Genomic DNA, 11,248 nt, shown 5'->3' with positions numbered 1-11,248 from the left:
GTCTATTACACTTTATATGTGACCCTTTGTGCTAACTCTTTTATCAAAAAGCTAATAATAGGATATCGCTTTGACTTTTCCCACTTTTTTTTAGTTACGTTAAATCTTACCATACACTTAGAGCTGGATTTAGGTGTTATGGGCCCCAAGAAAAAGAACCCGAACAGACCCTCCTCCTAATTTCCGTTTGGAGTTAATTCTCATAGTTTAGTGTGTGAATATTCTATTCTGCCACTGTAAAAGTTACCTAATTTTGAAAATAAATAATCCAGATTTAGGAAATGAATTGGTTTTGAAACTGTGAAATAGTGATTTGAAAACAAACAAATTAATTATGTATTTTAACCAAGGCCCTAGACAAATATCCCTGTTACCTTCCCATAAATCCGGATCTGGATACACATTTTACCAATTAAAGTTTGAAGATTGCTTAAGAGGCGGCTTGAATGTTCCTTCTCTACAATGGAATCTTAACTGATTACATTTATAACTAAGATGCCTCTACTTGTCAACTCTTACATAAGTTTGCTCTTTCGAAAGTGCAATTGAGTTTACATAGCGTACGAATGTTCCATGGTTAAGAGTGTATATCAAATTTTATCATTGACGTGTTTTTAGTAAAGAGCATTTCTAAAATGAAAAAGGATCTCACTAGTTTGGTTAAGATCAACAAATATCACAATTTTGTGGTTAAGGCTAGTAAAACAAAATTATTTTGCTGTTTCTTCAAAGTATATTATAACCCGTAAAAATCTCATCCAAAAATTAAGATTTCAAATACTTACATCGCTATAACTTATAATCGTAGTAATATTATTCAACATGCTGCTGTCTTCAATAGCAAGCTTGCAAGGGTAACTTTGACTCTTTCCATCATGAGTATCAATGGTGCACTGCTTGTAGTACCATGGTAAAGGGCGCTGTTCACTAAGACCACCAATACCTGCAATTCCAGCGACTGTGGATACACTAATGGGAATTGAGCTTGAGTCGACGGGACTGTTTAGCTGTTCACGGCTCTTTTTGGCAATATGCTAAATAAAAAAGAAATCCATGAACTTAGTCGAATAAGCTATGCGACACTAATATTTTATCAATACCAAATTCTATAATTATATAAAAAAAGCTTCGAAAAAAGGTTCCATTTAAAGGTATTATACATAAATTCTAAATGAAGGGTAATTATTATTATTATGGATAAGAATGTTAAAGTCTACTACAACTAGTGTATTAGAGACATTCTTTGCCTTTCAAATCTACTAATTTGGTCAAAACGATGTCTAGCATAATAAGTATAGCAGTGTAGTTAAAAAAGTAATCAAACTTCTGATTATAATTGTATTAACCACAAAGTAAGGAAAATATATGAAAAATACAAACATAGGTGATATACTTATGTTTGTACTATACCACAATACATATTAATTCTAACACTTGTAATGAACGAGACAAACATTTAAATAAAAACCATATAAGATATACTAATGTATTAATCATTCTGAGAAGAAAAAAAACTGACTTTACAGGCGAAAAACTCAGCTGTTATATATAGAAATATTTAGATCTAACTTTAATCGTGTTTGTTTTTTTTCCACGAATTTTGTAAGAAGACACAGAAAATGTAATATTTACAGTGATATGAATTTGTCCTTCTGAAGAAAATTTTGGTCCCCATCTTATCTCATACTTTGATCGAGTATGTTGTTCCTGGGTTGAGCTTGGATCGAAGTAGAACTCATTTGGTACATGTGGGTAGACAGTAGCGCCGTCTATAGACACCTAGAAATATATTTGTTAAGATCACTACAATTTGCGTTCATATCTATAGATTTATATCTATAACATGCTTCTAATGTAGAATCTAAGAATATACGATCCACGAGTTAGATAACAATATCAATTAAAGTGTGTACTTGTATATTGTTGCTTATAAAACTATTATTATTTATTTTTATTCAAATTCTAGCACGTGTGATTATTATTAAATTACAAATGGAAGCTTTCAAGTAACTTATTTTCATACAACTGAGTTACAACAACATGTCTGTCTCGCACCCCTTATAATGTTTCACAATCTGTCGTCTAATGTGTGTAACCCACCCTTCCCTTAGAACACGTTCACAATTTAGCTAAGCGTTAAACATCCGAACAAAATAATGCAGGTGAACATAGCAAAATCGTCTTAAAACCAGTGTTGAATTTCTATACCTTGTCTGACGAGATCTGGTATTAAAAAAATGCTTCCCAGCCAATGATTTACGGCGGACAAAAGATATATTTTAGATGCTTCTATACGCTTTTCATTTATAATGTTTAATGGACTAACTTGGAGGGATGTGTCACAAAACATCTATGATACAACTTGATGTTCTTCAAGTTAGTAACAAGTGATAATGTTAGCTGGCAGGATATGACATTTAATAGTAAAACATATATATATTATACGTATAACACTACAGCAAGATCAAATTAGTAAAGAGCACTTTGATTTGATTTATTATACGACTTATTACGTTCTCACATCACAAAACATTTTACAACTGTATCTATTACAAATTGAATCGAAGCTATGATACATTATGTTAAATCGATAAAACTCCAAACATACCATACTCTCGTCCAAATTAGTTTAACACACTGATATTTAAACTGGCTCTCTGAATCTTCTAAAAAACTGCGTTAATCCAATAGTAAAATGATGACCAATATATTATTTTCACATATACGCAAGTAAAAATATATATACCTCATATGGCTGTGAATCGTACGGTCCAGACGTAGACTTTTGCAAGTGTGCTCGGGTCATGCTAATCCTGTGGTCAATAGTGTAACCGAAAGTGAGATCCATAAGATAAGTTACTGGACTTGATCCTTTGCCTTCAACTACAACGGACACACTGTGGCTAACAGATGCGTCTACCGCATCGATTGGAGTCATTGTTGGTTTGTAGGATTTCCAGAAAGGATGAGTCTTAGAAAACAAGTTGTGGACTTTTTTTCTCAAGGAGGGAATAGTGTAATTGGACCCATAAATGGATTGGTAGGCTCTCTTCATGCTTACTTCAGGGAAATACGGTGCATAATCATCCCTGAATTGAAGGTTTTGTAACCAGCGCGTGGGAACGCTATCATAATTCACCTCTTTATCTTCTCTAGATTCCGACCATTCATAATGAGTAGTAATTGTATACTGGAAAAAGTGGTTTGTAAGATAATTAATTAATCCGTGCTACTTTTAAGTTACGTTGACAAATCAGACATATATTTCTTCATGAACTATTATTTAATGATTGTTATATCACTAGATTGATATCTAAAAAAGCACTAGAAACGTATATATAAAACATTAAGTAGGGACATTTACAGTTGTTAATACAAAATGAAACAATATACTTTAACCAGCTAAATTAAAACTACGGTGCTCAGTTGGTTATTTGAGGGTCTTTTATACTTTAACCAGCTAAATTAAAACTACGGTGCTCAGTTGGTTATTTGAGGGTCTTTTATACTTTAATCAGCTAAATTAAAACTACGGTGCTCAGTTGGTTATTTGAGGGTCTTTTTTTGTCTAAATTTCAACTGATAAGATACCGAATAAATTAGTTCTTTGTGATAATTAATTTGTTTAGTTTGCACCTTTAGAATAGAGAGCATGGCTAAACAGTATATTCTGACAATAAAATCACATTACTTCTTACTTACTCAGTTTTATCTTCAAGTTACCTAACCATTGAGAAATATTTCAGCATAAGCACTAATCAACGACTCAGTCATGTCAAACTACTGTTTAAAGTTCGTTAAAGGAAGCTATTCAAGGATGGTTTACCAGTTTGTCGAAAGATATCATCGTTATGAAACTTTGATAAAAATAACTTATTTCCGAACGTTTTGATTAAGATTTCATTCTTAAGTGTATATATATATATATATAGTACTTTTTTTCCACGAACCAATATTATACAGTGTTGAAGAACATACCATTACATATTACGATATTATTCTAAGCTTGGACTGACAAAAACAACTGATTGACAAGATAGCATTTCCCTTAAGTATAACTATGAAAAAGTTAAACAAATGAGTAGATGTCTCGTTCGTTTTATTAAGAAATGTTACAACAAGATTTTACCTCTGTGATTGGCTGATGATGGTCTTGATCGATCCAGACAGAAAACTCTCTGTATTTCTTTCCTGGGTTGTTAATCACTTCCATTAAACCAGCTAAGTAACCCTTTTGTGTTGTAGTAGGGCTCAGGTAGAACGGTGTGTCTGACCAGATTGTCTCGGATAAACCCCGTACAGAGAATCCCAACCCAAGTGCGTTGTGGCCTATTCTTCGGTCGTACTTGAGAAGAAGAAATTTACTATTTACATTCAACATATGTCTATATACTTATCTTCCATGTACGTAGAATTATAGATGTAAATATGGAAGATGATTGTAAAAATATATAATATTTAGAAGCATTCTACCTACAAATGAAAGTATTGCCAGAATTTTCTATTTTGAACAGCATTCACTGAATCCTCACATTATCATTTCTGATAGCTGTTTTCAGATCCTTCAATTTTTCTTGGCTATTTTGAAAGGCATTCCCTTCGAAGCAAGCCCAGGATTCTTGCAGGTCATTCGCTTGAATGAACACCTCATGATCCTGTCTTTAGGAAGGAAACTTGTTTGTTAGAAGCCTTTTTAACGGGAGCATAGACACGAAAAGTTTCTCATCTTAGTGGAACGTATCTTTTCTTCAGGCGTGCGTTTCTTTTAATGGACTTTCTTTAAGGAAAAAGTTCAGCTACAGTCGGTTTCATGAACAGTTTCAAGGAGTAATGATCGGTGATACAAATGGTGATGAAGCAGCTCTATACAATAGCTTAAGGCCCATTCAATTTAATAAGAAAATAAGTAGGTTAAAACGAATCAGTTAAAGACTAAAATGCGAAACACTATATCCCGAAAGCTTTCGAAAGGTGGACCTCTCCTCACCAGGGGCAAACTGAGGTTCCCTCATTTGTTCCTGATAAAGAAAGTCCACCTTTCGAAAGTGTTCTAGTTATAGGGTTTCGTATTTTGGTGAACAGTGTGTGTAATTTTTTATTATTGAATTTGACAAAATTTCCTGAGTTGACATATCCACTAAGATGATGGTGGACTTCATTTATCCAAAAAATATTTCATTTATCATTGATCACATTAAAACCCAATGTGCAAAGCTGGGTTTCCATCCTTAACAGCATGCAGGCGTGTTAAGTTATAAGTTTCGAGCTTTATTATTTTACACACTGCAATTTGTATCGGATCAAGTTATCTAGCAGCTAGTTTCCCCTTTCGGCCTCAAAAAACAAAACCAAAAAAAACAAAAACGTTTCTTAACTTGGGTTTTGATGTTCTGAGCAACCACCGCTACTGTTTCCATAGGTAAAGATGGCCACCTTCAACGAGGAACATCTTTGTAGTACCTAGTTACCTCAGGAAAGTAGACGTTATTTTGTCTTTGGAATTGTCTTTGGCTAAAGTAAACTCCCATTGTTTTGATAGCACAGTCACAGTACAGTCGCACGACTATATTCAAAGTACTACTCTCGTGTTATTGAAAGACAGCAGAAATAATAATAAAATCAGTGAGAATTTGCAAGATAAGCGATTTAAATATACAGTATAATATGCTTTTATAGCTCTTCACACTATGTCCAAACTTATCTATAAAAACTGTACTTCCAGAGAAAATTTTGTTCCCCTAGGCAAGTAGTTTTTATTATGTACAGAAATTTTGAATACGGCAGTTTATTTATAGTCATTCTGCATGTTTGATTCTTTTTTAATGAGGGCAGAATATTGTGATTTTCTAGATATTATAAGTTATAGATGTATTACATTAGTCTTTTTTGGTAATTTTTTAATTTTTGACGGTTATCTATTGTCAGTAAATTGATGTTTATAAATAATTATTGTATAACAAATTGAAACTAGTTTTTCATTACTGATTTGTAAAGAGATAACATCAATATTTCTATAGAGAACAAAATATATGAAGCTAAACAACATAATACTGAGAACATTGTAAATATAACACAGGTTCATGGTTCCTAAACAAGTTTAGTTTTTTTTCTTAAATCTAAATACGCTCTTTCTTGCAGTGGATTAAAATCAGGAACTGCTTACGATTTTTGTCTCGGTCAAACAGATATAAATATAGATCAACCCCCTGATGACAATTATCAGTTTCCCATTCATGAGAACTGAAGAGTTTTTACTGCAGACAAAAGTGGTATTAACGTTGATTACACATTAAAAGACGTTTAGTGAATATAGGCAGTTCAAATTATGCTACCCGTAATGAGTTATCAACTTACGAAAAGTAAATCCATTCCATCAATATATTTTTTATCGTTTCTCCGCTGGATATATAAACTTTCTGCAGCAGTTACTCTGACTCTCACCACGTATTAATCAATTCAACATGATGATTGTCAAATATTAAAAAGTATATTAAAATAAAATGAATATCTACCTCGTCTACTCTTTGAGGAAAAAATTACCTTCAGAGGGATGGGTAGTGTTCGGATAGGGACATAATTTCCCAAGAAGTTCTCCGAAACTGGTACATCAAGAGTGGATTTCTTGATGAATGTTCCAGCGTCACTCTTATGATAGAAAACCTTGGAAAAGTTTGGCTTGACGGAAATACTTAGAGTTGAACGTGGTTTTACTGTCAAACTAAAATCTATCGGCAAAGTCACGTGATTCAGACTGGATATCGTGGCCCCGTACATCTTCTGCTCGGCAGGATTAACGATGATGCCGAAAATATGGGACGAGTAAAATATGCTAAATAAGAAAATAAAAACATTTGTATTACAGAAAATAAAAAATAGACTAATTCGTACAAATAAAAGAAAACAATTATTTACTGATGAAACCTTATAAAATTGAAAAAATTTTTTTTCCTGAAAACATAATTATTATTCTAATCTAAACGAGTACCTTGGACGGATGTGAGCTGCGATCTTCCAGGTGGTAGGGTGACCTTCTGATGAAGAAGTCGATAGAATACGAGTGTTCTTGATGTGGAGAGAGAAGATAATAGGGCGTCGGTGGGAAATGAGCAAGGGAAGACCAATTTCAGATGGAACAACTTTAAATATACCTGCTGGTGTAATCAGTTTCACGTAATGACCACTAACCCCACTTCTAATTTTTTCCTGTATTTCTCTGTGATATTCGATGACTGCAAAAATATCAAATTTCTTCTTCTATGATATGTCAAAAGATTGGTTTCAAAAATCATAAAATGTTTTATAAAATTAAACCTTATTAAAATCTATATCGTGTCTGATATGTGTGTGTCATACAACCATGAGCTCGAAGCTACTATGTTGACATAGAAGAAACCTATATACCTGTAAAAACAATGCTAGGGTTAATAGATTAAATGTGAAATGTAAACAAGAACTGGGTCAGTTTTACAAAGTCCAAATATCTCTAAAAGTCGATTTCAAAGGTTTCGTTCTTTATAAAAATTTTAAATTTCGTATTTAATGTTAATTGAAATTAGCACTCAGGATCACATACAAAAGTTGTAATGTTTTCAAACGAGACCCAAAACTCGAGAGCTTTCAAATAGTTCACCATTCTCCTCATTCCTAATTCACCCTTTTAGAAGGAAGGTCTGAAAGCGCTCGGATTACCATGACTTATTTAGTTTCTCTAAATTTTGCATAATCGCTAACTCTGATGCAAATATAAGTGGGTACGTCATATTATGGAAGCTGTTACGGTCTGACTGTTCATGTGTGTGTAAATAATACACAAGCTATTCTATTAAGTTATAGTTTAAATTTTTATATAAACAACACGTTCGTTTCGAAAAAAAACGTATAATTTTACATTGGTTCTAGTAATAATTTAATTGTCAATGAATATTGACATTTTCATTGTACACAGGAGTTTTACTGAAATATTTGAGATTTATAGGGTTGTTTCATTTTCTGAATGTTACCTGACTCCAGAGCTTCTAGAGCGTATTCCTTATCCACAGGAATATATGTGGTCCGACCAAACAACGTGTAGAATAGGACTGCTTTTGGATCTTCGGGGTTTCTGATATCCACGTTCAGTTTCTCTCTAATTCTCCCGATCTCGTCATGTATGGTACCTTTCCTGTAGTATTTTGGCCACAAAGAGGAGTACAATTCTGATAATATTGAGGATTTATCCAGAATATTCTTTATAATCTGATCCACACCTTTAGCAGAAAATCCTGCCTAGAATAGATAATTACCGTATGATAAAGTTTTTCATACTTGATTTTGTATTGATTTTCAGTTTATTTGATTTTAGGATAAATGAAATGTTTTTGGAGATTCGCAAAACAAACAACAATCACATAAACGCATTAATAACAAGGATTCTAAACTAACTTCAACAACTATTTAAAACTAATATTTTTATTTTTACAGTGCACAAGTAGGGGAAGAAGTCCAATCAATTATATAAAAAACTATGTTGTTGTAGCTTCTTCAATTACTTAAATTTTCAATATGCTCCCATTTAAATATCTATATTTGGGTATAGAGTAATGTCTTACTATTATCCTAGTTTTAATTTATAATAATGATAATGATTTGAAGATTGTTAAGGAAATATTTCAACCAATATTTTGTTGCGACCTTCTATCGCGAACTTGAGCGATAGCACTTCTGAGTAAAGTTTGTGATGTTTCACGTTACGGAGTCAAAACGAAACTACTTAGACACTCTCGTGAAAAGAGCCATCGTGTATATAGAATATTTGTAATTATGTGTTTATTCACCCTTTACCATGTCAGTAGTGTTAAAACCGAACTGTGATAACTCTAGAAGTCCTTATCCAATCTATGATTATTTGTACTCAATAATTCATTATTTTGACAATTTTAGGTAAATATTTCTTACACTTTCCGAATCCCTTGTCCTTATATATATTACTTTTATAGAGTATTCTGGTCTTTTGATACAGATATTGGAGTTGGCTAATAAGTAGTAGTGTTATCAGAATAATAAATAACACTGCTAACTGGAGTTTAGAAGTCCATTTTTTACAGGAAGATTATATGTCTAATCCATCTCGATAAAAAAACAACAACTACAAAAAACAAACTTTATTCTACATTATCAAAGTAACTGAAGCTTTACCCTTATTGGAAAGTCGATATAAGGACCAGTGTTGTGACTTATATCAAATACTCCAGCACGAGGAACCCAGGAAACATTACTTTGGACCACTTCATAGCGAAGTTTGAATCCGTAATCGCGAGGAGCTAGCAAAAAGTACAAAAATATATTTCCAATGTCAAATTTGTTAAGTTTCGTATAACCAATACCAGTAATATAAAACTAACAATTTCTATAGGACAATTACTATTAATTTGAAATATGGTTAGAATTTACTTTTGTTTACAAAAATGACAGGACCTTATACAAATATTAGGTAAACAAAATTTTTCAAGAGGTCAAGCGATACATTTCCCTTTCATTAATACTAGTTTAGTGCTACGTTATTCTGAGGACAACTCATAGATGTAATGCACACAGAATTGTTCCCAAGACAACTGAATTTTTATAATATTCTGAAGTTTATTTTCGGACGACTTTTTTTCCAAAGTATCAATATTTCGAGGATTGTTACAAGGATGAATCAAGGTTGCAAACTTCTGAGGATTATTTTCAAGATAACTTAAGGTTTCAATATTCTGAAGACTATTTCAAAGACATGTTAGTTATAAACATTCTAAGCATTGTTACCAGGATAGCTTAAAGTTACAATATGATTGTTGGCAGATAAAAATAAGGTCATAATATTTCGAATATTGTTACCAGTATAACTTCAAGTTGCAGTATCAAGTACAACTAGAAAAGTCCAGGCGATATCTATTGAACAACGTGAGATTGTATTTACGTTATCTCAAGAACAATCTATTAATACAGAACTATTTTACTTAACTACCCTAATATTTGGTTCCATAATATGATCTACTAGGTGTAAACGAAAAAAAAAATATGAAAAAATGTTTCCAAGATCCTATTTAAATATAAAAAATGTGTTAGTTAATCCTACTGACACGTGGCTTAAAGAAGTCATTTGTAAAACACTTACCATCATAAAAATCTGTGACATAGGAATGCGAATACTGTATCCCCAGATTTACAGGTCTAATTGAAGCAATTACCTGTCGAATGTCGTGGGCTCTATTAAAAAATAAAGTAAGTCTTTAATCATTTCAAGAGGTTAGAATATGAAAACCCAGTTGTTAATCAGTTCTGAATGTTAGAATACGAAAACCCAGTTGTTAATCAGTTCTGAATGTTAGAATACGAAAACCCAGTTGTTAATCAGTTCTGAAGGTTAGAATACGAGCAAACTCAGTTGTTAATCAGTTCTGAATGTTAGAATACGAAAACCCAGTTGTTAATCAGTTCTGAATGTTAGAATACGAAAACCCAGTTGTTAATCAGTTCTGAAGGTTAGAATACGAGCAAACTCAGTTGTTAATCAGTTCTGAATGTTAGAATATGAAAACTCAGTTGTTAATCAGTTCTGAATGTTAGAATACGAAAACCCAGTTGTTAATCAGTTCTGAAGGTTAGAATACGAGCAAACTCAGTTGTTAATCAGTTCTGAATGTTAGAATACGAAAACCCAGTTGTTAATCAGTTCTGAATGTTAGAATACGAAAACCCAGTTGTTAATCAGTTCTGAAGGTTAGAATACGAGCAAACTCAGTTGTTAATCAGTTCTGAATGTTAGAATATGAAAACTCAGTTGTTAATCAGTTCTGAATGTTAGAATACGAAAACCCAGTTGTTAATCAGTTCTGAATGTTAGAATACGAAAACCCAGTTGTTAATCAGTTCTGAATGTTAGAATACGAAAACCCAGTTGTTAATCAGTTCTGAAGGTTAGAATATCAATATTCGTTAATGTTTTTGTTTTTCTAAAACGTATAAAAAGGTAAAACATTTTCTGATGCGTATAGGAAAAGTCACTGTTGAAATTAATATGTTCTGTTTGCAGGTTCAGCAGTAAGTTTGAAGGCTTAAAACCCAATTTTGGTACCCGTGGTGCATTTGTACAGAGAGTCCATAGTGTAACTTTATGCTTAACAACATAAATGTATATAAATACATTTTGATTTTCTCACAAACTTGTATCGGCGCAGCAGTATGTCTGCGGACTTACAACGCTACAAAACGAGTTTCGATACCCGTG

The 11,248-nt window shown here is 32.5% G+C and overlaps 1 protein-coding gene across 1 annotated transcript in view; it reads right to left on the bottom strand.

Moving 5' to 3' along the window:
• LOC106461721 (vitellogenin-3-like) overlaps window positions 1-11,248 on the bottom strand; it is a 35,367-nt gene that overhangs the window by 7,057 nt on the left and 17,062 nt on the right. The window contains exons 13-21 of the mRNA XM_022388758.1: window positions 10,136-10,227; window positions 9,175-9,299; window positions 8,001-8,265; window positions 6,986-7,229; window positions 6,541-6,829; window positions 4,130-4,345; window positions 2,747-3,190; window positions 1,633-1,779; window positions 786-1,034 (exon numbers count right to left, since the gene is read on the bottom strand). Coding sequence (XP_022244466.1) covers window positions 786-1,034; window positions 1,633-1,779; window positions 2,747-3,190; window positions 4,130-4,345; window positions 6,541-6,829; window positions 6,986-7,229; window positions 8,001-8,265; window positions 9,175-9,299; window positions 10,136-10,227 — 2,071 coding nt within the window. The remainder of the gene's footprint in view (window positions 1-785; window positions 1,035-1,632; window positions 1,780-2,746; window positions 3,191-4,129; window positions 4,346-6,540; window positions 6,830-6,985; window positions 7,230-8,000; window positions 8,266-9,174; window positions 9,300-10,135; window positions 10,228-11,248) is intronic.

This window comes from Limulus polyphemus, unplaced genomic scaffold (genome assembly GCF_000517525.1).
Source record: "Limulus polyphemus unplaced genomic scaffold, Limulus_polyphemus-2.1.2 Scaffold1019, whole genome shotgun sequence".
Classification (NCBI taxonomy): domain Eukaryota; kingdom Metazoa; phylum Arthropoda; class Merostomata; order Xiphosura; family Limulidae; genus Limulus; species Limulus polyphemus.
This window is presented reverse-complemented; position numbering and strand designations above follow the sequence as displayed.